This window comes from Acomys minous, assembly GCF_964271855.1.
Source record: "Acomys minous genome assembly, chromosome: 8".
NCBI classification, from domain to species: Eukaryota; Metazoa; Chordata; class Mammalia; order Rodentia; family Muridae; genus Acomys; species Acomys minous.
The window spans coordinates 105,848,825-105,876,551 of NC_140489.1; the positions used below are offsets into that span (position 1 = coordinate 105,848,825).

The 27,727-nt window shown below is 47.6% G+C and overlaps 1 protein-coding gene across 1 annotated transcript in view; it reads right to left on the reverse strand.

Annotated features, from left to right (window-relative positions):
* The window catches only part of CAPN13 (calpain 13), an 82,079-nt gene that overhangs the window by 28,228 nt on the left and 26,124 nt on the right, over window positions 1-27,727 (reverse strand). Inside the window, exons 3-11 of the mRNA XM_084793657.1 lie at window positions 27,320-27,392; window positions 26,099-26,217; window positions 20,298-20,434; window positions 13,621-13,795; window positions 12,513-12,587; window positions 8,506-8,591; window positions 4,457-4,531; window positions 2,563-2,708; window positions 558-730 (exon numbers count right to left, since the gene is read on the reverse strand). Of these exons, the coding sequence (XP_084649783.1) occupies window positions 558-730; window positions 2,563-2,708; window positions 4,457-4,531; window positions 8,506-8,591; window positions 12,513-12,587; window positions 13,621-13,795; window positions 20,298-20,434; window positions 26,099-26,217; window positions 27,320-27,392 (1,059 nt within the window). The remainder of the gene's footprint in view (window positions 1-557; window positions 731-2,562; window positions 2,709-4,456; window positions 4,532-8,505; window positions 8,592-12,512; window positions 12,588-13,620; window positions 13,796-20,297; window positions 20,435-26,098; window positions 26,218-27,319; window positions 27,393-27,727) is intronic.

A 27,727-nucleotide genomic window follows, 5' to 3' on the forward strand; every position in this document is an offset into this window, starting at 1 on the left:
CTCTGAGGAACTTGTTAAAAATACAGACAGACTCTGCATGTAAGATTCTCTGGCTCAGGGGCTCTGGGGCTGGCCCAAGAACCTGCACAATTATGGAAGATGGTCTTAGACTTGAGGGCTATTTGAGATACAGGTAGTAGACGTGGGGCGTACCTGGAACAGCTGTACCACACAAGCGGCACAGGGGAGGGGGAGAGGCCATTTAAACATGGTCAAGGGGTGGAGGGACAGCTCAGGGGAGAGAACAAACGCTGTTCTTGTTCTGCTCGCACCCCAGGACAGTGCAGCTCACAGCTGCCTGGAACTGGAGCTCCAGAGGGACCCAGGCCTCCTCTAGACTCTATGGGTGCCTGTACTTACACATAAACATAGCCCCCCCCCATACACGTACATAATTAAGAACAGCAATGTTAAAAAATAGTCAAGTCTAATTCTCCCTTGGTTTATTTTTTTCTTAAAACTTTAGAGCTGGATATATGGATGCCTTTGGGCTTTTATTACTAAGTCTTCAAGTTTGGCCAGTGTCTCTACCTAGCCCAGCGTGTACACAGTATCTACAAAGAACAAGACCCAAACAGATTGCTTACCTTGAACACCTGGAACTGCAGTGGAAATATCTCCTCTTCCATCTTCAAGCCTTGTGACATGATGGTGAAAGCCACAACGACGTTGTTGCCACCAGTGGGCTCTTGAACATCAAAGAGGTACTGAGTATCTCCCCTGCGTCCCCCTGGAAGAGAAAACAGCCATTACTGGGGCTCAGAAGCACCCCTAGAGCTCCTAGTACAGCACTTTATGGGGTTGGGGTTCAACGGATGGAATGCCAAGGCCCAGGCCTGCCGCAGCCACAGGCAGTAGTTGTGAAACAAGTTCTTTAGATTCTAAGCCTTGATCTATTCCTCTTAAAAACAGAGACGGGAACACTATGAAGTCAGTCCTATCACTGTATATCTGTGTGTGTGTGTGTGTGTGTGTGTGTGTGTGTGTGTGTGTGTGTGTTTGTAGAGGCCAGAGGCCAACCTCAAGTTTCATTCCTCATGCTCTGCCCAATGTTTTGTTCTGTTCCATTCTGTTCTGTGAGACAGGGTCTCTCACCAGCCTAGGACTTGCCAGTAGGCTAGGCTGGCTGGCTAGTAAGCCCCAGGACTCTATCTGTCATCACCTCCCCCAGCACTGGGTTTGCAAGAGGCCACCACCATAGCCAGCTCTAAGGGCTGTTTATAAGTAAGATGACAGAATCTCCAAGTATGCGTGAACTTATTGTACTGGCAGTAGCGATAACCATTAGAGCCTGGGATGGCATGCATCACAAGCGCCAGTGAAGATGGTAGAAAATAGATGGGGGTCGTCATCCACAGTACTCTTAGACCCAAGCACTTATACAAGCCAGAGCAAGAGAGTGCACATGGAGCAGTGCAGGGGAGCCAGGATATAGATGAGGGGCTGTTCTTCAGAAGGCACAGGTCACGGCTGATGAGCTCTGAAAGGTGAGTAGGGAGCCATGGACGGCGATCATGGTCACGGCCTTCCTATGAGTACTGAATAAGGTGATGATTAAAATGCACTTAGCAGCATATAGCAGGTACTCAATTGATTATTTCCTTCCTTCGCTTCCTTGTAATAAGGTATGCCTATAAGTGGCCTTGCTGTGTAAGTCGAGTTACTTCACTGATGCGTATTACATCTAAGGAAAGGGCTTTCATGGTATAGTCAGGCTGGCACTGCTTGGGGAGAGAGTGAGTCAGCAGTTCCATTTAGTCTGCCCTTGGCCTCCTTGGTGATGAGGCTCTCTGAGTAGTAGAGCAATCACAAGAGCCCGGAGATCAAAAAGGAGCCCACCTTAAAGTCTGGGGTCATTCAAGGAACCCTTTCCTGATAGGCAGGTGTAAGCACACGTTTTCTCACACAGATATGTTTGCAGCCACTTTAATGGAGGATGTGCTAGCTCACTTGGACTCTCTCTGTCAGGAAGCAGGTTCAGTCACCAGTGTCACAAACAGGGAACAGGATGGATAGTGAGGGGTCATGGTGGAGGTGCCTACCACCGCTACCTCATGAGCAGGGCAGGACTATTCACCCTGTGCTGGGTGGTGATTTGCAGCTTCAAGGGGGGGGGGGTAAGCATGGATTACTCTTTAGGCTGCACACACATGGGGCAGCTTCAGACAGGGAAAACAGTGATAGACCCAGACACAAAGCTAGTGTGTGGAAATGACGATGGCTTAATGAGGCTTTGACTTCCTTTCCCTTGCTCTGTCTACAGCCTTTCCTCCTGTCTCGGGTGTTTATTGGAGAGCAGGGAGCCAGATCTCCACATGGGACACAGGTAGAGCTGAGTGGCAGGACTTGTAGGACGCTAGAGTAGTGATTAACCCGCCCCCTCCCATTCCTACCTCTACCCCTCACCCCCTGCCAGCGACCATCGTGTTTGTGCCTGGACAAAGGGTAGTTGCCCCTTGAAGCTAACGCCTTTGCTTTTTTCATCAGGCTGGGTCGTCTAACCAGACACAAGAGTCAGAGAAAAGTTAGGGCTGCCAGCTGCTGGCCTAGCAGAATGTCCACCTGCTGTGTTTCCTGAGACCACTTGGTTCTTAAACATCAGTTGGCACCATCTTTCATTGGGTGTGACTCCATGATCCAGGGTGATTGGGATCTGGTTACATATAAACAGGCACGAGAAGTTCTCTTGGAAATCTTGACATGACATCCTGTAGGAAACAGATACAGGCTAAGTCACTTCTGGCTGTGTCCCCATGCCCAGCTTCCCACCACTTTACTGTTCCTCTCCAGTCAGTACCCATGTGTTGACTTACCATAGGCCTACCTAAAGACCAAAGTCTGTCACACTCAGTGTCATGCCTTAATGCCCTCAAACTCTCCTCCCATGCTTGAGAGGACAGTGGTAGAGACAAATCTGAGTATTGTGTGTCGCCTGGCAAAACTATTTCCCTACACCATTAATCCAATTGAGTCCTTTTAGGGGCAGTGGGAACAGAGGCCAGGTTTTTTCTGTTCTCGCTTCTCCACACTGTCATCAATCTAGCCTTTGCTCATTGCAAATTCATTGCTGATGTCTTTAAGAAAACACACAGATACCACAATGAAAACCTGGCCTTGTGCTAGGATTAAAATAGAGATATTGAGGAAGATTTGTCCTTCTAATTGACACTCATCTCTCTGATTCTGAGTACCTTAGATGCAGGCTTTTTTTTTAAAAAAAGATTTATTTATTTATTGTATACAAGTGCTTTATCTGCAGAAGAGGGCATCAGATCATATTAAAGATGGTTTTGAGCCACCATGTGGTTGCTGGGAATTGAACTCAGGACCTCTGGAAGAGCAGGCAGCACTCTTAACCACTGAGCCGTCTCTCCAGCCCCAGATGCAGGCTTTCTTTCACTCTTTCACACATGCTAAATTTCTTCTTTTTTAGTTACTTAAATTTGTTTTCATACAGTATATTTGACTATGTTCTTACTCCTCCTCCAACTCCTCCCCGCCTCCCTACTGACCCAACATGTCCTTCCTTTTTCTCACACAAAAGATAAATAAAACAAAAAACGAAAATCAAAACAGACAACTAAAAAACAAACAAACAAAAACAGAACAAAAAACATGCCCCCAAATGGAATTTTGTTTTATGTTGGTCACCTGCACTGGCATATGACCGATATACCCAGGGGCATGCCATTGGAGAAAAGAAATATTCCCCTTCTTAGCATTAATTGTAAAAGGCTTCTTGGTTAAGGGAGGGACACTGTGTCCACCTGCCCTTCTCAGTGCTGGAATCTTATCTTGTTTGAGCCTGTGCAGGTCCTGCGTGTCCAGGCTTTCTTAAGTCCATTTCCTTTCTCCTCTTCTCCAGGGAGCATCTGAGGTCCCAACCGTGCTTATTGTACAGACCTGTCCTGCTGTTTTTCTTCCTTTTCATTCACACGCTAAATCTCACTAAAATATGTTACTAAGTAAACTAGAGGACCCTCTGAGAAATGCCCATCTTCTCTAAGATGTGCACGTCAGGCACGGCATGTGTTTTCGGGTCACTGAGGACAGTGACACCCCACCCAGGGCCAGGCTGCTAGATTCACTTGCAGTTAATTCTTTTGGAGAGTTTTGCCAAAGCAAACGGGAGCTGCTGAGTCTTCACATGATGGGAGACGGGGTGACAACTGTGCCTCCAAACTCAAGCCCCTTACCATCAAAATGAGCAAGTGCCCCTTACCATCAAAATGTCCAGGAGAGCCTGGAGTCTCCTCTCCAAGCTATCCTTCACAGCAAGAACAGGGGACATGACACCTGTCACTCAAGGCTTCTGTGCCTTGGTGAAGAGTGGAGGCGCCCTTGAAGAGGGTCTTTGCAACACTAATTTCCATCCTTACGGAAGTTTAAGGGAAACGACTATGATGGAGGGCTTGGGGAGGAAATACTTCAGACATCCTTAAAGAAGGATAAGTACCAAAACTCGCCATCCTCCTTGTTCTCATACAGCTGGCTTTTCCGTGGGTCGTGGCTTTGCTCCCACTCCTGGGACCTGAATGTGGAGAGAAAGACTGTGAGATCCCCACAACACTACAAGACGCCCACCGTGACCTCAAATCACCTGTCTGCTTTTGTTATAATCTAGATATTATGTATCAATCTTGTCTTTCCTTCAGGATCTGGCTTTCTCTACTCAGTATGATATATTCAAGTTCTGCCCAATTTTCCTGCTAAGAGCATGATTTTGTTCTTCTTTATGGATGAATAAAAGTCATATATATCACATATAATCATTCATATATATGTAAACAAAATGTGATATATATATATACATACATATACATATATATGTTCATAGGTGCCTAGGCTGGTCTGATAAATTAACAATGGAAAAAAGGAGGGAGGACATGTGAAGGTATAAAGTGGAGAAATGATTGAAATGCATCTCTTACATGTATAAAGATGTGATGATTTGTATAATTAATGTACACTAATAAAAACTACCTGGTATCTTCGGCTTTCATCTTCGGCTTCCTCCTATTTCCAAGCTTGAACACAAGACCTTTTTTGCTATCTAACTCTTGACAGTCACCAAATAGTATTCACTTACTGACTCTACCTCCTAGGTCCCCCTCACAGATGCCCTGGTCCCACACCTCCTTCTGTCTCCTTAGTTCAGCCCACCCTCTCCTCCCCCATGGATATGTGGTTTTCCCCGGACATAGTTCTGCCTGCTTTCCTCCCTATCCTCCACACTGCCACCAAGATGTGCACTCCAAAGCAGGCGCTTGAGCATGTCATTTCCCTGCTTAAAGCATATTGGTCACATCCAATTATTCCCAGGATAAGAAAACCTCTCCAGGTTGAACTGGGCTGCTCCTGCCCCACCCCCACCTTTGAGCTTCCCGTTCTAGCAATCATGAATATCTTCATTTCCTTAAAGAGAGCTCTCCCCTACAACACACACACACACACACACACACACACACACACACACACACACGTCACCGTGATGCTCCTCTCGGTGCTAACCTGGTACCTCTCCCTCATCTTTCTGCTAAAGGACGCTCTGTATGAGACACCTGGCTAATGCTCACCTGCTCCATTCAGAGAACCAGCCCTTCCTTTGAGCTCCCATATATTTAGTGCTCTGTGTAGCTAGTGCTCCATTGTTTTTTATTTCTTTCTCTTTTTAGACTCTAGGAACCCAGAGAGCAGTGGCCTTGCTTTCAAGGATACTATCACAGGCATCTAACAGATACCAAGGCACATACTCCATGCAGTTCTCTCTCTCTCTCTCTCTCTCTCTCTCTCTCTCTCTCTCTCTCTCTCTCTGTTTCTTAGTTACTACTATAGAGATGATGTGTTCCAGGAGCAAGTTCTGGGAACGAGACCCTTCTAGGCAAAAGGGAACAGCTGTTCCTCCTTCAAAGTGGAAGCAAGCTCCACAGGCTATAGGCCCCAGAGGCACAAAAGTTTAATGAGATCTTTCCCATAGAGGAGCCTGCATCAAGAGCTCGGGTCACCTCTGTGTCAGGACAGAAAGGCAGAGACCACCACCCAGACTTCCGGCTGCTGGCTGAGGCAGTCAAATGTGTTATTGTAAAATGGCAATTTTATAATTAAGCGATAATTACATTTTCTGCAGCGTGTAAGGGAAAATAAATGTAGTGTAAATCAATACGCTATTGATTCATGCAAGTTTGCCTTTAAGTGTGTGCGACTGAAATTTCAATTATGGCTGAGATTAGACCATCCGGCTCTCGCCATCCGTCTCCATTCCTAAGGAGTAGGGGAGAAATTGACCACCTGCATGGAGACAGTGATAATGCAGCTCCCACCGCTTCCTTCCAGGCTGGTTCTGGTGAGAGGGGGCCGAGCCTCTGCACTCAGCCAAGGGACATGATCCTAAGGGATCCTGCCCACGTCTGTGTTTAGAGGCTCCATTCATGCTCATGTGTGCAGGACATGAATCCAGGCTCCAGGACCATTTTCACCATCCCTTCTTCCTCTGCTGCAGCCCAGCAGTTTCCTGGCTAGCGAGAGGGGCCCTACCCAGTGTCCTTGCCACAAGGACAACTCACGTTCATTGCCATCTGCCATGCTTTCCCTGAATACACTACTCATAGGACATTTTCCTTCTCTGAGCTCTGATGTCCCTTGTGGCCTTCGCTGGTTGTGGAAGACACAAGGGAAACATTAACCATTTTGAGTTTACCACCTCTGCTCACCTGAGGGAACCTGTTGTCAATGGTCTGACTGGGCCCATATTCAGCAGTTTGGGGTGCTAGGCGTGGAGAACTGGGGGAAGCCAGAGGTTACTCAGATCTACTTTGGAAAGAGTAAAGGATAATCCTGGTGGCACAGGTATGTAATCTTGGCTACTCCAGAGGTTGAGGCAAAAGGGTGTCATGTTCAGGGCCAGCTTGGGCTAGTAAGTGAATTCAGCCTAGCCTGAGCAATAGATCAAGACCCCGTTTCGAACAGATAATAAAGAGGGTTGAGAGGGGTAGCGAAGTGGTTAAGGGCTTGCCAGGCATGCAGGAGCCCTGTGTGTAATCGCCGGGATGGAAGAAAGAAGAAAAAGATAATTTTAAGAACAGAGGCAAGAGAAAAGAAGGCAGGAATGGAGGCGTTGTACAGGCTGAGTTGGCGCATGCGTGGTGGCTTCCTGGCTTCACGTCCCTTCACTCTCCAGCGAACAACATAGAGGTTCCAGACAGGCTTACTTTACAAACCCGATGCCTTCTGCTCCCCTCTCCTCTCTCTCTTCTGTCCTTTCACCTCCTTTCTCCCTCATCGTCTGTCATACCATCATCTCACACTATTTGCTGAGTGCCCATGAGGCCAGGCACACGCCAGCTCCAGGGCCCACGCTGAATCAAGAGGTCTTGCCTCAGCTTGCCCCAGGGAGTCCAGCTGCGGCGCAGGCAGCTGGTCCAGCAACAGTCTGTCAGCATGTGCCTTCCGGAGCTCACTGAGTGCACACCGCATTGATTTTCACTATTCGTTGGGTGCCGTTCTGTCTGTCTGACACATTGCGTTTCCTTTTCCGATCAGGCTCCCACCCCTCCCAACCCCCTGCTGGCCTGCTGGCAGTGAGGCTCCAGCCCCTGGGCTACGATGCGATGCGTTTTACACATCTGCACGGATCCTGAGCGGAATGCAACAGGCCCAGCCCTGCCGGCCACCAAAGAGAAGCAAATAAAGTATAGCTGTCCTCCTGGCCTTCTCTCTGTCGTTCACCAAGGCCCTGGGGACCAGAGTGGGAGGAACAGGGCTTAATGGGAGGGACAAAAGAAAGATAAATATTGGATGTTCACTGTCATATGTGGAAACTAGATATTTAATTGGTCATAGAAGGCAGTCGGGTATCAGAGGGTCAGGCCACGGCAGCTGAGAACGGCCATGCCAGCAACTGGCCGAAGTGACCTAGTTGCTCATCGGGATGTTGGAGGCCTAGCTACTGAGCAGCCCCCACCATGAGCAAGGAAGCTGGCAGGCGCATAGGTACACCGAGTCCAGGTCAGGTGTCATGGTGGGACATAGGTGTGTAGTCAGTAAAAAGATCTCCTGGATCATCGTCTCAGCTCCACCTGGCATGATGCCCGCTCAATGCTGATTCTGTGCCATCATCAGCATCTGAATCCAAGGAAGCCCTTTCAGGAAAGATGTTTCTATTCTCCAGATATCTCTTCCCAAGGGAAGCTGGGCTTCCACCCTGCCTCTCACACTCTTCTCTAGTGCTGGGTACGTGAGACCTTCGGGAGACAGGCATCAGGGCTTACCAGCTGTGTTCATACCACACGGCACCTACCTAGCCCAGTGCACATTCTGTGCCATGCACATAATAGGTGTCTAATAGATGCCTGGGAAAATGTTTTCCTGGCAGTATAAGTGCACCCATAGTCATACCCACTGAGACACTGGCCAGGCCTACAGTGAGGACTGCAGGAGGCTAGCCAGACCCTGTCCAGGTTCTCAGTGAACAGTCTCCGCCTGCCCATGAGCCCAGCCCCCATATACCCATCTCTCCAGCGCCCTGTCCATTCTGTGTTGCCCCAGGGGTTCCAAAGGCGGATGATTTCTTCCCTGCCCCTCTGGTACTGAATCTGTAAGGAAGAACAGAAAGAAAAAAAAAAAAGCAACCATCAGGGCTCTCTGGCAAGAACTCGGCGGTGAGCTGAAGTATGAATGCAGCTGCTTTTACCTCGCAGGACTAATTTAACTCCTGACCTCATTTGGCTGCAGCCAGGAGAAAAAAATGAAGAGAAGAAAAAAAAAAATCAATGTCTCTCTTGCCGCCTGTGTGGAGCTGGAATGAGAGAGGGAGAGAGAAAAGGGGGGCAGGGGATGAAAATGACCCTTGTTTTGCTCAGCCCCAGCAGGTGCAGGGGTAGCTCCATCATATTGGGTGCTGTCTCCTGGAGCTGAGTGAACTCGGGTTTAACTGTAGATATACGTCTCACGGGCTGCTGCATTTGGTTATAGGAGCGATAGCTTTGTGGTCTCCCGCCTCTTCTAAAATCCATCACAGAGAAGGCATCTCCATCCCGCAGGTACAGCCTGCAACCCTGCGGGCACCACCAGGGGGCTGCAGTATGGTCATTGTTGTGAGTGAGGAGTCTTACACGAGGAAGACAGAGACATCCATGGGGCTGGAATAGCCAAGGCTAGCCCTCTTCATTCCACAGCTTACCCCTGAGTAGACACCTCAGTCTATGAGAAGGTGGCCTCTAATAGCCTGAACCTGCCTTCTTCTTCATCCCTACCCACCTCTAACACACAGAGTATCTATCACCTGTGCTCTTGTGTCTGAGTGTGAGCTATGGGGGCGTCAAAACAAACAGCAGTAAAGCATCCATCTCACACTTCTGGGAACCAGGAGCCCTCAGCCTGGGGAGGGAGACTGGAGCTCGATTGAGTTGTAGCTGGCCTATTGATCCATGCTAATGCTAAGGAGATGGAAGACCTAAGGAAGGAGGGAGCTGCCCAACAACTCCATGGCCGAGGCGGAGGAGAAACTGAGCAGCTGATCCCCGCACAAGGAGAGACTGTGCAGACACCCCAGCTAACTTACGCTCAGTCCTCGGGGGTGGTTATTTCTACAGTCCTTGTCTTGCAGAGGAAGAAACAGAATCATAGAGCAGAAGCAACTTTTATAAGACCACTGAGTAAGCAAGTGGCAGGCAGAGGAGAATTCCCACCCTGGCTGCTGTCAGGTTCTAAATTTTGGAATTAGATATAGATAAAGACTCTGTGGCTGTGGCTGTGCCCTTGAGTCACCATGCTTCGGCCCACATGCTCATGGTCAGGTGCTGCTCTGAGGGAGCAGCCTGGCACAGAGCCAGAAGCTTGTCTTGGAAAAGGTCTTTTTGTTGTTGTTTCTTTCCAGGTCTGCCCCATCTCTTACCAGGATGCACCGGAAGGTTTACACTTCCTCTAGAGGGCAGAGAGGCTCCTGGCACAAACCCAGGCTCTCATCCTCCCTGATGTACAGCAAGCCCATCCTCAGGCATCAGCACTGGCTGCTTCCCAGGAAGCAGGGGTATAAAAAGTGGTCAACTGGTGAGCCGCAGAGCTTAATGAATCCCCCCTTGGTGCCCAGTGGAGTCAGGGGCTCAGCAGGGCACAGGGAGGAGAGTTAGCCTATGATTCAGAGGACTTAAAGCAGGGCTAAATGAGGCATGCAGATAAACATTCACCCCTTGGCCCAGGGGAGTTGCCATCAGACCTAGGTGCATAATAAAAAAAAAATGCCAATTTCATTTATCTTCCTGTCTGTGTCCTGCCTAGAGGGAGGATGAGCAGATTAAAAAGCATATGACATTTACAGGCTGGTTTAATCTTAGCACTTGTGGCTCAGAGTTATAGCTGTCTCGCTCCCGATGGGGAGGGAGACTGTATCTAACAAACTCGAATCCCTGAGCCCCTGTGTCCTTTATGACCCTGCCCAATTGGTAGCTAAGTAGGTGGTGGCCAAGGGTGCTGAGGTCATGGCATCACTTCTCTGACCGTCCTCTTGACTTTGGTCAGCCTTCTCAGCAAAGGTCTCACTGGACAAGAGGTAGCCCGGGTTTTATCTACTCTGGATAGCAGCCCCAGAGATGGATTTTCTTTAATGGATACTAGCTCCATTGACTATTAATAGCACTACACCAGAAACGGTGGTTTCATTATTAATGGGTGACTAAAACCAAGTAGCACTGATTGCAGGTGCTCTCAGAGCCTTTAGACTGCTCATGTACACCCATTTGCAGGAGGCAGAAATGGTGAGACGCCTTCTCCAAATGACTGGGCAACTCCCAAAGGGATATTCTGTGACACCTGCTCAGAAAAGGAGGGCAGGATTATACAGGTCACGTGGTCTTGATCACCTGTTATCCCAGGTCAGGTGCTCTGTTCAGACCACATGCTCATCCCACGCTCATCGCAGACATCACTAACTGATCACAGCTCTCTTTCTCCAGGTCTGTAAGCAATATCAAAGTCTCGTCAACATAGAAACCCAGCCAGCACGGCCAAGTGATCACAGTTGCCACATGAGATATAATCTACTTGTAAACCTGAGACGTGTCCACATTTGGGATAGTTGGGTTATAGGAAATAGAGTGTCTACCCCTGGCCAGTGTCATGACAGTCTTGACTGTCCCTGCTGACAATTCATGTAGGAGGTTGGGAGATAGGGCAGAGAGTCTGTCTCTTATGGCACAGAAGTCATGCTTGACCTCAAGAGTAATGGGAAATACAGTGACAGGGAACACTTCAGGAAACCCTTGGGAGGTCAAGAAATGTCACTGCACAGGTATTTGATGACTACAGATGCAAATTAGGGAGGCCAGGTGCCAGGCAACTATCTCACAGGTCACCATCTCTGTGACCTTCAGAAACACACACACACACACACACACACACACACACACACACACACACACATACACACACACACACACACACTCATTCACTCATTTGTAGTCAATTCTCCTAGAGATCTCCTGCCTAATCATGGAGTCCACTTGCACTTGAGCAGATAGCAACAGCCAGGCAATGCATTTCTGAGTCATTTTGGGGTTACTGGTACGGCTCGGGGATTAAATGCAAACTAATGGGCTCTGTGTGTGTAGGGAGGTGGAAGTCTTTTCTCATTCTTGTCCACTATGGAGAATAAAAGAATGGCCTCTGCCATCTTTCTTCTCCCAAGCTACAAGACAAGGGTAGAGCGTATGCCCTGAACTCACAGGTAGAATCTCCTGCTCTGGATGTCAGAGTCACCCACTATTATGGTTTGAAGGACAATGGTCCCCGTAGGTTCATATATTTGAATAATCGGTCCCCATTAGTGGAACTGTTTGGGAAGGATTAGGAGGTGTGGCCTTGCTGGAGGAGGTGTGTCACTGGGGGTGGGCTTTGATGTTTCCAAAGACTACACCAGACCTAGTCCCCCAGCTGCTATCAGGATGTAAAGCTCAGCTACTGTTCTAGCACACGCCTGCTGCTTCTCATGATGATGGTCATGTCCGAACCTCTAAAACTAAGCCAGCCCCAGTTAAATGCTTTCTTTTATAAGAGTTGCCTTGGCCAGGGTGTCTCTTCACAGCAATGGAACTGTTACTAAGACACCCACTGATCCAGGATCACCTGCTCACCTGAGAGAGAACTAAATGCTATCTTGTGTACACGCCTGTAGTTTAGAGGACCTTCACTCTATCAGTTTAGTCTGTGTGTCACAAATGAAATGAGTTTCAGGGTAAAGTGCTCCCCCATGTCAATTGGGGATTATGATTCTTTCTACCTGTTTTTGGAGTTGGTCCCACCTCTGTGATCACTTCACAGACAGCAAAGGCAGAGGGGGGAGGAGGACCCTTGGTACCATAACTTTGGGGAAGGAACGGTGACTGTTGGAGGTGGAAGCTATGGTGAGGGGAGAGAAAGAGGTATTCCTGTCAGCTATTGCGCTTGCTGTGGGCGTCTGATGCTGGATCCGTTGTAGAAAACCTCAGGGGACAAATGCCAGGCCAGCCGGTGAGACTAACCTGCTCAGCTCCAGTCACTGTGTAGGCATGCTGGCTCACCAGTCCATTCTCCATCACCTGTGCCTCATCTGTCAGCTGCAGGAGGGAAGAGCAGACCGAGTTCTTTGAAAAAATAATACATTCAGATACCAGCTGAGCTGGCGAGCCACCACTCAACAGGAAAGAAGTGTGTGTGTGTGTGTGTGTGTGTGTGTGTGTGTGTGTGTTTGAGTGAGTGTGCATGCATAAGTATTCGAGGGTATATATGAGTGTGTGTGAATCTGTATTTGTGAGAGTATGTGCATGTGAGTGTATGTGTGTGTGAGTGTGTGTATGAGTGAGTGTGTATGTGTGAGTGTGTATGTGTGAGGGTGTATATGAGTGTGTGTTAGTGTGTATGTGTGTGAATGTGTGAGAAAGCGCATATGAGTGTGAGTATATGTGTGAGCCTGAGTGGAATCCTTCCTAAGAGTTAGAAGAGGAGGCTACTGTCTCATGCCCAGGAGCTCCCTACCCTACTGACTATGAAACTCACAGTGCTCTGAGGGCATGGGCTGCTTGCTTCACTGACCATTGTCACGAGCATGGCATAGCACAACACAGGTCAGCAGGGTCTCCCACCCTCTGCATCACCCCTATACAAGGAGAAGTGTGACTTGGCCAATGCTCAAGAGTACAGAAGTGTCATGCAGACAGGGAGCCAGATGTTTCAGAATAGACTCAAATAATTCCGATGTTATGCAATCTATGAAACCCGCTACGCCTATAACTAGTGAGGTCAGTGTCCTTTATAAATATAAAGAAAACACAATGGAGCTACTAATAGCTATGGTCGCTTTTTCCAACACTTGGCAATCCTCCTGATCACCCAGAAGCTGCTCCTGGTCAGGAGGAAGCAATCTGTGAGGATGTGGTGATCAGCTGCATTAAATTTTGCACAGCGTCTCATAGCTGTGTGACTCTGAAACTTCACTTAGTCTCTCTGAGCTCATCTCTTCTTCTATGAGTTTGGAATCCCTATTCCAAGATACAGATTGAAACCTGTCTCCTCCATAGCTAAGAACTCTGAATGGACACCCCCAGGTGAGAAAAGCTTGCTGGGTACCAAGGAAGCCCACTATATACTCACCCCCTTTGGGGTGGCACAGGCCACCATTGAGCCTGCCTTGACTGCAGTCTTCACTGCCATCAGTATATCAGAAGGGGAGGAGTGCAGGTTGATGATGGTGACCACGCCTCCTGTGAGGTCCACCAGGGCATCAGGAAGGTAGCCATAGTGTATTTGGGAATAGGAGCCAAGCAACCTAGGAGGGGGAGGCCAGGTTATCCCTGGAGCAGGAGACTGTGTATCAACCCTGTGCCTGCTCCCTAAGTGAGGAATTTCTCCATCCACGGGGTCCATGCCCTCCCCCCCCAGGAGGAGGGAAGAGCAGGGCCGGCCAGCGAGCCCTTAGAAGACATTGCATGCTATTTTGATGAGCTCTGCTTTGCTGCTGTCTCCTTGGTCTGACAACACAGTAATCAGTGACAGGTGCCAGGCTACCCTAGGAACATGCTCAAAGTTGAATAAGACCTCATCCCCCACTCTCAGAGAACCCACAGTTAACAACCCCAAGTTCAGCCTGGCAGTGAGCAGCCTGTGTTCTCACTCTGGGAAAACTGATCCAGAGCTCTCGTTTATAATGACATGCCTCTCCCTGGAGATCAGGAGGGAGAAAGGTGTTGGTGAAGGTGACATAGGAAGTGACAAGTCTGGGCATGTGTACCTTCGTTCCCTCAGACCTGTTCTCTCAACACTTTTGCCGCTCCCACAGCCTTTGGCATTCTGCTTCTGCATCCGTGCCTCAGCAATACCTGATCTCATTGTCTCAGCCTTGCTTTTCCCCTGATTTTGCTTCAGACCTCAGCGTTTAAACCCTGCTCATCATCTCCTGGCTATGCAATGGCAGGACTTGGCTTAGCGTCACTGAGCCTGTTTCGGGACCGCGTCACACATTATGCAGGTTCTATCCTTGGCTTCCTTCACAAGCTCTCAACACCTGGAAGTAAACTGAGCTTTCTCTCAGGTCCCCCTGTCTGTTTGCAGAGCAGGGCGTTTACACATGCCTCACTGAGTTAAACAGCGTAAGAGAATGCGGGCAGCACAGAGAAGAGCCTCTGGCCACAGCCAGCGCCATGAGGTACAATGGTCCATGTGTCTCCTCCCTGCCCAGATCTGTCTGTCCACACCAGTGCACGGCATGAGGATGTAATCTCTTTAGAAGGGGTTGTCAATGGTCACAAATCAAGCTCTTTGACCTCCTAGGGTGTCTATTTGCTACAAGAAGAGATAAATAATCATGGGAGACATAAGACAGATTTGATGCCAGTCCTCGATTCTGAGTTGAGATTCTTTCAGGTAAAGAGAATGCCAGGGGTATTCCAGGGAGAGAAAATCAAACTGGAGATGCTTCTAGAGCCAGCAGATGGATGGATCTATAAGAGTGGACAGTAGGCTGGGGAAAGCCTGTGATGTCTGGGGAAAGGTCACTGGAACAGTGACATTGGTATCACTAAAGCTAGGGTCATAGGATCAGACTCTCAGTGTGGTGAACTGTGGGTTCCTAAACTATAGCCATGAAGGAAAGACATGAAGGACAGGACACAGAGGTCTGGGGCCAGTCTCCTGGATGTAGGAGCTGTCATTACCTCTGTCCCTGCCAGGTCCAGGTGCATCTGTCTCCGCCTGGGAAGCAGATGCAGAGCCTGTCACAGGTGATGGCCCTGCTCCCTGCCATGATTCTTCTCTTCCACTACTACAAAATCAAACAAGAGTCTCACTGCTGCCTACTACAAGGCATTTGGCCTTGGGGATGACCTGTCCTCCTTTTATTCTTAGACTTTGCTCTAGACACAGCAGGGTGGACTGTGTCACGCTGGGGCCCTCACACACTCTGTTCTCGTCCTCTTTCTACCTTGATTGCTCTCTTCCTGGAACCACATAGAACTCCAGCAAAATCATGTCAGTAAATATGTGTTAAGCAGTCACCATGTCACTGTTACACATACCAAGGGTGGCTTAGAAAAGCCTCTTACTACAGAAACCTAAGGAGCCACAGACCAAAAGGGCAAGTCTACAGGGACACTTGTGACATTTGCCCACATTGTTTAAGAGGAGTTCTGATCTTATCCCTCCTTGGCCTCCCTGTGACCTCAGGCTCTGATTGGCTACAAAGTCTTTATCTCCACAGTGTTTGCTCAGTCAATGGCTCAGGTTCCCTTTGACCAGAGTTATGCCCAGTTAGGCCTGAACACTTGACTCTTAATGTCACATGTGTTTACTGAGGACAGCGAAGCTCACAAGGACCATTCCAGAGTCTCTCAGTGCTTCGCTGCACCAGTCCATCCTGCCTGTCCCAAGGGTCCCCTCCAAGCTCTAAGCAGGACCCATGATGTGGTTGCTACAGGAAAGCACCTGGGGGTTTTGACCCTCTTCCCTGATGCACCCCATCTCAATGGCTCTGGGCTTCATCTGAGGACTGCTACCCACATTACTCTGCTGTCATCACAGAGATGCCACACACAGCACAAAGGCTCCCTTTCTATTCTGCCACAGTCAGCACTCCTCCTCATGTCTTCCAGAACCTTCGCTCTATGTCTGCCGTCCATGCCTGCAAAGCCAGTCCCAGTACTGGTTGGATATTTTGACAAGGAGTTAGGTCTTTTCTTTACCAATGCAAGCTTATGGCACCTGTTGATGCTTCAGGAACATGGCAACTATTCTTAGCCACTGTTGCTGACAGGGAACAGGGGAGAAAGAGAGAGAGAGAGAGAGAGAGAGAGAGAGAGAGAGAGAGAGAGGCAGACAGAGGCAGAGACAGACACACACACACACACACACACACACACACACACACACACACACATATATATATATATATATATATATAGAGAGAGAGAGAGAGAGAGAGAGAGACATAGAGAGACACAGAGAGACAGAGACAGAGAGAGACAGAGACAGAGACAGAGAGACAGATGGAGAGTGAGGTGCTCACCACAGTTGTCACTAGGCCTTGTCACCTGAACCCATGAATTCCAAGAGAGCCTTGTCCTTATCCCTTTGCCTCAGCAGCATCTTGAGGAAATTACTATCTCCGTGCTCTGACAGAACAGGAGAATCCAGTGCCTAAATCTGAGCCTGACAGGAGGCTGGGTTGCTGCAGCTCTTAACCAGAGACACCACAGTGGCTGATACACAGCCTGCCACAGCTTGTCCCTATCTCTTCAATCTCCAAACACAGATTGCTCTGCCTGACACTTGACCGATCTGATTAATTTACTTCCAGAATCCCCGGCACAGTGATAAGTGGGAGTTGGGAGTCTACGTGCTCACTGGGCTGTTTCCATGCCCTCATAGGGACAGCAGCCTCTGCAGCAGGCAGCTGTGCTCTCCACATTTGTGTGGGGGTCCCTGTGTCAGGCACCAAACCAGAAGAGCCGTCTTCTTCTGTAGAGCTGACAACATCAAAAACTGGCAGAAAGAGCTGGGGGAGAGCTCTGGCTTCCACCTTGGTCTTGACTACTCTGTGACCTTGGGCAAGTGATGTGCCCTCTCTGAGCCTTAAATTTTTCTCATCTTTCACAGGAGGGAGGGCTCCCCGTTCATGGAAGCCTCTGCTAGCTCTCTGGCTGTGAGACGCCGGCCCTCACGTCTACATCCTGTAACCCTCCTCCTTGGGTGGGTGGGTGGGTGTGGGGGGGGCAAGGCTTTTGAATAGCTTTAATAGCTTGAAGCATTTTATCCCCAGCTAGATTTCCTTAGGCTGTAGAATGTGGGATTTGGGCCCATTCTCCTATTTCTTTTCAAGCCGAATGACTGGTTTAGGTCGGCTGTTAACAAAATGGGGTCAAAGTCATCATTTCCATCCTCACGCTTTCTTTAATTCTCCCAGAAAAACACCAGACTACCTCTTTTTACATAAGGGAAAAGGGACGAGGCCCAGAAGTGATAAGGGTGGGATCTATCCTGGAGAGATAATGGCAATGTTTGCGTAAGTAGCTTAGAAGTGAATTAACCTTCCGGAACGCCTGCTCTGGTTCAGCAGCCCTGGCTGGAATCTGGACTTCTTTCTACAGTGCGAATGCACAGCTCTTCCCAGAAATAGATGGGAGAAACAACTTTAGTTCTTCACAATTGCAGACACACACACACACACACACACACACACACACACACACACAGAGAGAGAGAGAGAGAGAGAGAGAGAGAGAGAGAGAGAGAGAGAGAGAGAGGGAATGCACGCACGTCTGGATGAGCATCTTCATCCAGATTGTGATACCAGCTGGGCTGTAGCCCTGCTACAAGATGTCCCGGCCAGGTGACCAAGGGATTCAATGACTGGCACCTATTGTCTTATGATGGCTTGGAGGCTCAGCTTCCTCATGTGTGAACGAGGAGCTCCCAGCCCTATGATCCTTTCTTCTGTTCCTCTTCTCCTCAAGAATGTGGGGTGCTTGGTGGCCCTTCACCTGCAAGCTATGACTTTCTGATTCTCACCCTGCCTCTCTAAAGTGTTGTTTTCTCTACGTCTCTGCTCATGCAGTCCTGGGGAAACTGTCTCACCCATAGCCCTTGCTTACAGGGCTCTGTGGCCACTGAGCCTTGGCCATGGCTGAGAAGGCCAACAAGGCTAATAGGGACCCAACGTGAGCTTGGCCAGTTGCATTGTCAGTCTCTGCAACTGGAACCTCATAAGGAGCAGGAGATATGGTCAATGGAGCAGTCGGAAGCCTGAAAGAGAGAGGGAAAGAGCAGGGCCGCGAGGCCAAGCTCTGCCATGAGGTAGGTGCCAGGAGGCAGAGAATCCTGAGGAAGGTAAAGTTAATAGAGTGAGCAAAAATAGGATGGAAAGTCAAGCAGGGAGCTAGGCCCCTTCTGTCCTTCTTTCCTTCCTTCCTTCCCTCCTTCCTTCCTTCCTTCCTTCCCCCTCTACCCACAACTGTGTCAGGATGTTTCATCCACAACGCTCCTTTCCTCTGTATGCTTGTAAAGTACGTACTGCAGTGGATGTGATCTCCATGTTCACAAGCGGCCTTGTGTTTTGCTGCTCTGTGGTTCTTGCCCCTTTCATTTAGAGCCTGCTCTCTGAGGATCAGCCCAGGCATAGACTGCATCTGTGGCTTCCAGCTGCTGTGTGGCTGTCCATGGTGTACACCCACCGTATAGTACGCATGCATCCTGGCGTGGATACTTCACACCGTCTCCACAGCGCCATTGGGAACTTCCCATGCCTGTCTTCTTAGTGCCCCTCTAGGAATGCCCTCACTGGGTGTGACATGTGCCTGGGAGTAATCTAAGAGTAGCCAAGTGGCCCTTAGAAAGGTGTCCCAGGGCACTCCCATCAGGGCTGTTTCCTAGACCCTCACACGCTGGCAGCCACATGGCCTTACCTACCATAGAGGGATGCCGTCTTACCTTAACATTTGCATTTTTGGTTGTGGAAAGCCTGAACCTCTGTTGGCTATTGTAAGAGTCTTTAGAACAGTGCCTTGTTCTATATTGATATGTGTATGCATATCATTATACATATTCACTTGAGCCAGACTGCTCAAGTGTCTGAGGCAGGGCCAAACACAGTGCCTGGCATATGGTCAAATGCTCAGTGGGCATCTGTTCAATAAGCAACCCTTAAAGCCCAAGGAAAACACGCAAGCTGAGGTCCATGTGAATTGAGCTTGTCAGGACTAGAAGTGGTTCCTGAACATTCTGTGTGGATCACAAGCAAAGGATCTTACCATCCCCCAAACAAGTAAGATCTCATAACAGCCACACATGACCCTCAGCTCCTGGACCACAGTTTGAAGTGTGTGCTTCAGCAAAGCTTTTGTCTGTTTCCCTCTCAATGTCCCTACCTCACTGTAGGGTCCTACCAATCTTTCTATCTTCATTCAAATGTCAACTCTTCCAGCAACCTCAGCTTGCCTCTCTGTAAGGCAGGGAGTCAGGGTCATTTCCCCATCTATCCCCCAGTCAGACTACGAGCAGGATTATGGTCAGCCCTTCGAATCTGCAGCCTTTGCACTTACAATTAAACCAACCATGGATTGAGAGTGTTGTAAACAAATTTTGTTAAAACTGAGCATGTGCAAATATCTCCTAACCAGTACAGTATAGCAATGATGTGTATAGGATTTATATCATGTTAGATATTATATGTAATATACATGTAGATGATTCAGGGCATAGAGGATTGGTGTAGTTCACATGTAAATACTATTCCATCTTATGTTAGGATCTCAAGCGTCATGACTTCTAATATCCATAGGCCAACTATACTTTATCTGGATTCTTACATCTGCCTATCATTGATGTTTCATGGGCCTAGAGCTGTCTATCCCATACCTCGCTGTGCTTCTGTGGGTCCCTTCTCACAGCCCCAGGACTAGACCTTGCATTTGGCAATTACTTACAGAGATTATATTCCAGGGTGACAAGAGCTCTGACGCTCAAATGGACTTCGTTTGTTATTTGGTTTGAGACAAGGTCTTGGCTTTGCTTGGGCCTCACTATGAAGACCAAGCTGGCTACAAAGATCGGCTTGCCTCAGCTTCCCCATGCTGGGATCAAAGCGGTGTGCCACCACACCCAGGGCATTGCTTCCCAATGCTGGGATCAAAGCGGTGTGTCACCACACCCAGGGCATTGCTTGCATTCAGAAGAGATAGTTCGAGTTGGAGGGCCAGCTGGCTGGAGGCATCAGTGAGGGCAAGACACTGGGCAGGCAGAGCCAGCATCGAAACCAGGCAGGCAGGCTTGCCCACACTTACTTGGCATAGGCTTTCTCCATCAGGCAGGGCCAAAACTCCTGGTTGCCTCTGCGAGGATGCACAAAGAGGAAACTCTTGCCTATGACAGGCAAGCGGTCATCAACCACTACCTCCACCCACTGTCCACACTGCCAGAACTGGAAGAAAGACAAAGATATGCCTTAGTATATACAGCCAGGGAAGGAAGGACTTTCTGTAACTTTCTGACCTAAGCCAACACAGTGTGGTCACATGACTTCCGTGGCCCAATAGACAAACCCCATCCAGTGCAAAACCCCAGCCCAAGGCACATATACCTGTCATCTCTAATGACAAAGGAAAAAAAATGAGGTACAAATCAAGAAAACAAGGCATGTAGCTCAGGGAACTCCAGGAAGGAAAAAAGTGTCTGTGTGTGTGTGTGTGTGTGTGTGTGTGTGTGTGTGTGTGTGTGGTGGTGGTGGTGGTGGTGGTGATGGGAGTCTACTTCAGTTTTTCAATTAACTATAGCCTTATTTTTGACATATCCTTTGTGAGCTTCAAATAGACACAGGAGACTCCAGACCTATTTTGCAAGTGCAGGGCGGCAGGGGAAGCATATGTTAAACAAGGAGAAGAGCGGCAGATGCGGGGCTGTGACAGGGCAGCACAGCCGACCTGGAGCCGCAAGCTGCAGGAAGGGAGCATGGACAGGCATATTGCAAATGCACCTCAAATGATGAAGACACAGTGGGCGGAGGCGGGGGGTGGGGGCAGCATGATGTGGCTGGCTCAGGAGGACTGAGCAGTGACAGCCTGACTCTGGCCTCTTCTGTCCTCATGTCACACTGGCCTTGCTGTTATAATAGAGAAATGAAGCTGCCCCGGCGCTCTTACAGCTAAGAGCACAAATGAACCAGATGTTCCTCTCCAAAGCAGACTGCTTTCATCTTTAGTATTCAACCGTAAATGGTTCACCCGGGGACATCAGCAAATGAGGAACGTTCACTACAAAGCCAGGCTTCTACATCTCTTTGTTGGTTTCCACTGGGCTGGATGGAGCATCAGGACTTCCAGTTCAGGGCTGAGCTGGAGGAAGGTAGTCTCCTCCAGGTGAACTTTGCTAAAGGGGGCAGATGTGAGATCACACTCACTCACACCACCCTTTCTGCAGCTGGATGCCATGTCTGAGGGCCGTTGCACCCACCCGAGGACGCACTATCAGAGCAGAGGTAGAAACAGAGACTGAGATGTCAGTGGAAACAAGAAAAAGATGTGTTTGTGGCCATTAACAAGCCAGGGAACTGCAGCTGGCTCTGGCCCAACAGGATGAATGTTCCTCTCGGAGCAACCAGGAAGCTGTGTAGGCAGTAAAGTTCAGGAAATAGGGATGCTATTGAGAGCCGACAAGGAAACTAACTGCAGCTTCCAGAGGGCAGACACGAAGGCCACTTAAACTTCAGAGTGAGGTGGGGAAACATAGAGTGGGTAATGTCCAGTTGGGAGAACTGTGCCTGAAATTTGGTTTTACCTCTTATCACCTAATAAAAGCTACTGTGGCAAAGCACTTACTTTACCTTGACTCGGTTTCCCCTTTGGCAAATGATGGAAAGATGAAAGGATTACCTAGGAGGCTAAGCTAGGAATCAGACGGTGTGGTTTGACGGTCTACGATTTATAGAATTGTACGGCTGTTTTGTTTAGCACCCAGAAGGCCCTCGGACAGGGGAACTATTATGGCCAGCTCTATCTTAGAAATCACTCACATCATTCTTTCCTCACTAGTAAAGACTGATCGAATATGCTTTCTCTATGCAAGGAGAACACCAGGTAAGATTGCTGCTGCTGTTGTATTGATACATATGCATAAATAATATACTACAAAGACAAAAAAGCAAACTGATTGAAGGTCAGGAGTGCAGCAATGCCCTATGTTTCCTGAGTGAAGAAGACAGACATATGGACAGTGCTTAAACCCTTCAAAAGCCATGCAGGTGGTGCCATTTCCCCAATATCATCTGGCCATCAGGGAAATATGAATTTTTTTTCTGGGCAAAGCGTCTGAGATGCCTAGGCACTGTGTGTTTCTAAAAGTGGAGTCCAAGTTCACAGTGACAGGAAGAGACCTGCAGACATCAGCAGTGTAGCTGATACTGGAGAAGTTCTACTACATGTGTTTGCTTGTGCATGTGTGAGTGTGTACGTGCGTGCGTGCACATGCGTATGTGTGTACGTGTGCCACAGCATGTGTGTGGAGGTCAGAGGACAATTTGTAGGAGTCAGCTTTCTCCTTTCACCATGTGGGTCCTGAGGACAGAATACAGCTTATTGGACTTAGGATAAATGCAGAGTTCAGAGTCATCTTATGAAGGGAAGATCCTGGTACAACTGACTTTCTCTGTCACATAGAAAGGCAGAGTGTGTCAGGCTGGGTCTCTGGCTAGCCTAACCACTCAAGGCATGGCCCAGCAATGCTTGTGGTCCTATGATGAGCCTATGCTCATTTCTGGATGGCCTACAGTGCCCCTGGGATGGTCTTTGGATCACGATCAGTACCAGGGTCACTAACGAGCCTGTCAGAAGATCTAGCCTTGCCTAGTTAGATTTTGGGAAGTGGGCAACCGAATAAAAATAAGGAACAGCAATGATGGAATGAAAGCTAGCAATGAAAGAAGGTGTCCTTGAGGCCAAATGTCTCACTTACCTTCAACAAAGAGTATGTGTGGATTGTACTTGTATATGTTTCTGTATATGTGCATGTATATGTCTCTATGTTTGTCTGTGTTTGTCTACTGGCCTGAATGAGCCATCTCCCTTGCCCAAGACTATTTCTTTTAGTTTATATTTTAAATTTAAATTATACATATAGATGTATCTGTGTATATATGTGTGAGTGCAGGTGTCCAGAGAGACCGGAAGATGGCATCAGTTTCCCAGCTGGAGTAATATGGATGGTTGAAGCCATTCAAGGTAGATGGTAGGAACTGAACTCAGGTCCTCTGTAAGATCAGTATGTGCTGTCAACTGCTGAGCCATCTCTCCATCCCCTGAGAGTATTTGTAAAATTATACACATCCAAATGTATTCTAGAGAAATTTCTGAACTCCCAAGAGAGACAACCAGGTAGAGACCTGTGGTTTGACAGCACATGCTACATGTAAAGTCTACTAACACTAGACTTTTCTACAGCAATGGAAATTATAAGACGAGGGGACAGTGGGAATTTTGAGGAAAAGGAATGTGACAGGATAATCTGATCAAAGCCAGATTCTCTCACTGAGATCAGATAAATTCTCATGCAGCTTGAGGAAATTATGCAAGGGACTACTTCTCTCTGGTGAACTGAAATAGAACAAAACCCCAAGGAAAAAAGGAGCGAGAGTGGGAGAGGCTGTCAAGCAATGAGTATTGAATGTTTCTTGCAAAAAAAAGAAATGCCCGTATCAGTGAAAGTGAGACTGATAATTAAAGCACAGACAGAGACTTGAGAGTGTGTAGTTGTGCTTGAAGATATGGGGAGGTTGGAGGACTATGCTGGACTTCATTTTATCCTTCTACCCTATAGGTTCTGGGTCTTGAACACAAGCCATCAGGCTCAGTTGGCCCATGCCTGCTGAAACATCTTGCTGGCCCACACATAACAATATAGTAGACGAACCATCAGAGAATCCCACGAGGGCTTTAAGACTTTGTACTGGGAAACAGGTTTTCGGGTAAAGCATAAATATTAATAAGTAACTCTAGTCGCCTGTGGGTATAAGGACAACTGTTCAGATTGCTGTTAGGAATTGTGCTGATTTAATCAAGCGGTGGTTGCAGTTTCTGCTCCAAGATAAGTGACTTCACTAGCACTGATTAGCTAGCTAGGTTTCCAGCATCACCTGTGGTTACTCTCTTGTTGAGAAGGTTTAAGTCCAATCAGAGAGTTGTTGGTTACCACCAAGGTGTGCCTGCCACAATTACACCCTTAGAGTTACTGTGCCATGCTGGGCAGTGTTATGGTTCATAGGCACCAGAGCTGGGTAGGACTGTTGGTTGCCTCCCTCCGTTGGAAGTTTGCACGGTGCCTTCGGATACACTGAAAGGTAGTTCTTGTACAAGTAAGCAACATTAAATAGATGGAGCAGGTTATGTATGTGTGTGTGTGATGTATGTGTGTGTGTGTGTATGTGTGTGTGTGTGTATGTGTGTGTGTATGTATGTGTGTATGTGTGTGTGTGTATGTGTGTGTGTATGTGTGTGTGTGTATGTGTGTGTGTGTGTGTGTGTGTGTGTGTGTGTGTATAATGAAAAGTGAGGCCATGAGTTTGTTAGCGACCAAGGAGGGATATACGGGAGAGTTTGAAGGGAGGAAAGGAAAGAGAGGAATGTTGTAATTATATCATCTCAAAAATAAATTAAAAAAGAAATAACTCCAAGAGAAACAAGTTATGCAAACCAATTAATAGCTGCAGAATACAAAAGAAGAGGTTTTTTAAAAGTCCTGTTTTAAAAAGAGATGGAGTGAGGTGATTTAACTGTTGTCTATTATACTTTTCTTTTTTTGTCGACTTCGCTGAATGTTTGATTAGCAAACATTACTCAAATTATTTCAAATATCCAAAGGTGTAATAGTTGACTTTACAAAGATAGTATAACTCAAACATGATTAGAAATAACACAATACATAAAATAACTTCAGACATGACACAGGCACACAAATCCTAATGAAACTCTTGGCAAACTGGAGCTGATGGCATCAGGATAGCCCCTGACTACAAACCACAGGGGGTAAGAGTTTGACTCTTGCCACTCTGCTTCAATGGCTGAGGCAAGGCAAAAGAGCAAGATAATGACTATGGACGTTAAAGGAAGAGAAACAACTCTACCTGCTTCAAGATCATATTATTAGGTAACTAAAATAGTCCAGATTCAATCACAGGGGAGGGAGGGAGGGAGAGAGAGAGAGAGAGAGAGAGAGAGAGAGAGAGAGAGAGAGAGAGAGAGAGAGAGAAAGGAGAGAGAATTTGGTGAGGTGTCCAGAAAGCTCACTATGAAATAGGTGGCTGTTTTACTCTTTTTCCAGCAACATCTACTTGGAAAGTAGGGGACAAAAGCCAAAGGAAGTTCACACTGGCTATACAGTTGTGAAATATTTGAGAACAAATTTACCAAGAAGAAACATGAAAAATTCACCAATATGAAAGCATAACTGTAACATTTTATGGGCAGGCATAAAAATCAGTTCTGAATAAATAAAAAGATATACTGTGTCTCTGGAAAGGAATAATTAAAACAATAAAAATGTAATTTTTCCAAATTAATACATAAATTACATGCTGTTCCATTCTACATCACTGTGGCTTTTCTGTTTAATTAGACAAAATTATTTTAAAACTCCCATAGAAGAGAAATGTGCAAGGATTACCAAAGTATTTGAGAAAAGAAGAATGAATAATGAAGTGGGACTTATCCTCCCAGATGCTGCGGTTTTCTCACTCCTGTCATGAATGTCATGGCGTGGTACAGGAATAAGAGGCAAGTGCTCAATGGTCATCACCTTAGGGTTTGCTAGGTCAGCGGCTCTTCCACCAATTCTTATATACCCCTCAGCATACGCCCAAAAGACTCCTCTACATCCCCTTTCTACCATTTCAATTTCCATGCACATATCTCAGCTCTCATCTTCTCTATACCATAAACAAAAAACCAGGGCCATAAAAAACATCAGAACCATGTTTTGGAGGAAGAAGTGTAACTGAAATACAGATGTCGCTTTCATCTCAGGCCCCCAGACCATTAGACTATTCATGACTAAGGAAGAGTTTCCCACCTTAGAAGGAATGCATCTGTGGTGCACATACCCGAAACCGGAAAATCCCAGCATACTGGTGTGAATCATAGCTTTGGTCCATCAGGATCTTCTGCAGACACTGAGGGTTCTGGGTCAGGGAGCCCAGTGCTGCCAGGAACCAGCAGTCTCCTGGGAGGGATGAAAGCGTGGAGGCAAGTGGTTACACCTGGAAATCCCACCCTAAGTTTTACAGGCCCAGGATACCAAAGTTACCAAATCTTTCTATGAATACAGAGTAAATATAGATCTGAAAATTTTGATACCAGAACATTTTCAAATAAATTTAAATCGTGGACTGTTTTCACATACACAATAAATGATCACGGGAATGCGACTCAAATCTAAATGTGCATTCCTTTATGTGTCACATACATCATTCTCACGTATTCAGACTGGAGGTCATCGTAAGCCTTCTTTTTTCACACTTGTGTTTTGACTGTGACTTGTCATGTGAGATCAGATGGGTAATTTTCTTATTGTGATGACATGTAGTACTCAAAACATTTCAGAGTTTGGAACAGTTAACAGTTGGGAGGTTTTGAGCTGAGGATGGTCAACCCATACTAGATTTTTGCCCTTTGAGGGAAGAAAATTTACTGAGTCAGCTCCAAGCAAGATGGGGAAGAGGTGAGAATGCTGATGGTAAAGGTATTGGGGGGCAGGGGGCGTGGCGTGGTCTGACGAGGAATGCCAGGGAAGCCCCAGTTAGACGTTGGCAACTGGCTCCCTGATTCTTTTTCCTAGAGTTGGCTAGGGCTGACGTCACAGCATATTTTTTTTAAACTAATGAAGAGAATCAGCAATGGTACTTTTTACAGCTACAGAAAACACACCTGTTTGTTTCTTTGCGAACGTTTGCCCTGCCTGTCTCTATGCACAGGACTTGCTAGACCCGGCGGGACTTTTTTCTACTTCCCCTTGAGGATGAGCAGCCTTGACCTTCTCCATAGGTTATCAGTGTGAGCCCTTCTAAATACGCTTCCTTCCTCTCCCTCTCTTTCCTTCACTGCCAACACCATCAACTTCCTAAAGGCTCTTTCAGGCCAATCACTATGCTCAGAGCAGAAATCACAAAGATACCCTCCGCGGGCCCCTTTCTCCAGTCAGGGGAAACCCCAACAGGCAGATTACAGGCTCGTAGCTGATAGACACCTAAGAGTGTGGTTTAAGACAATGATTCCTGTGTGAAGACCAAGGCAAAAGGCTGGGATGTGAGCTCTGGAGTTCTTACCTGCTTTTCCTTGCTGGATGTCAAATCTGCTTGCACCTTCCAGGATGAAGTGAGGGGGGCCCTCTGATAAGTCCTTACAAAAGACAATGAAAAACTATAAGCTTCTTTCGTCCCTTTTGTTTGTTTGTTTGTTTTTGTTTTTCAAGACAAGATTTCTCTGTGTAGCCTTGGCTGTCCTGGACTCACTTTGTAGACCAGGCTGGCCTCGAACTCCCAGCGATCTGCCTGCCTCTGCCTCCTGAGTGCTGGGATTAAAGGCCTGTGCCACCACGCCCGGCTTCTTTCATCCCTTTTTATGTCGGTGTGGGATCAACGACATCGTTCACTTTGCCTTTGAGGGATAGGGACTAATTCTTAAATAGGTGCTTAAAATATGAATTAGGAAACTTTGCTTTGTTCTGCAGGTTT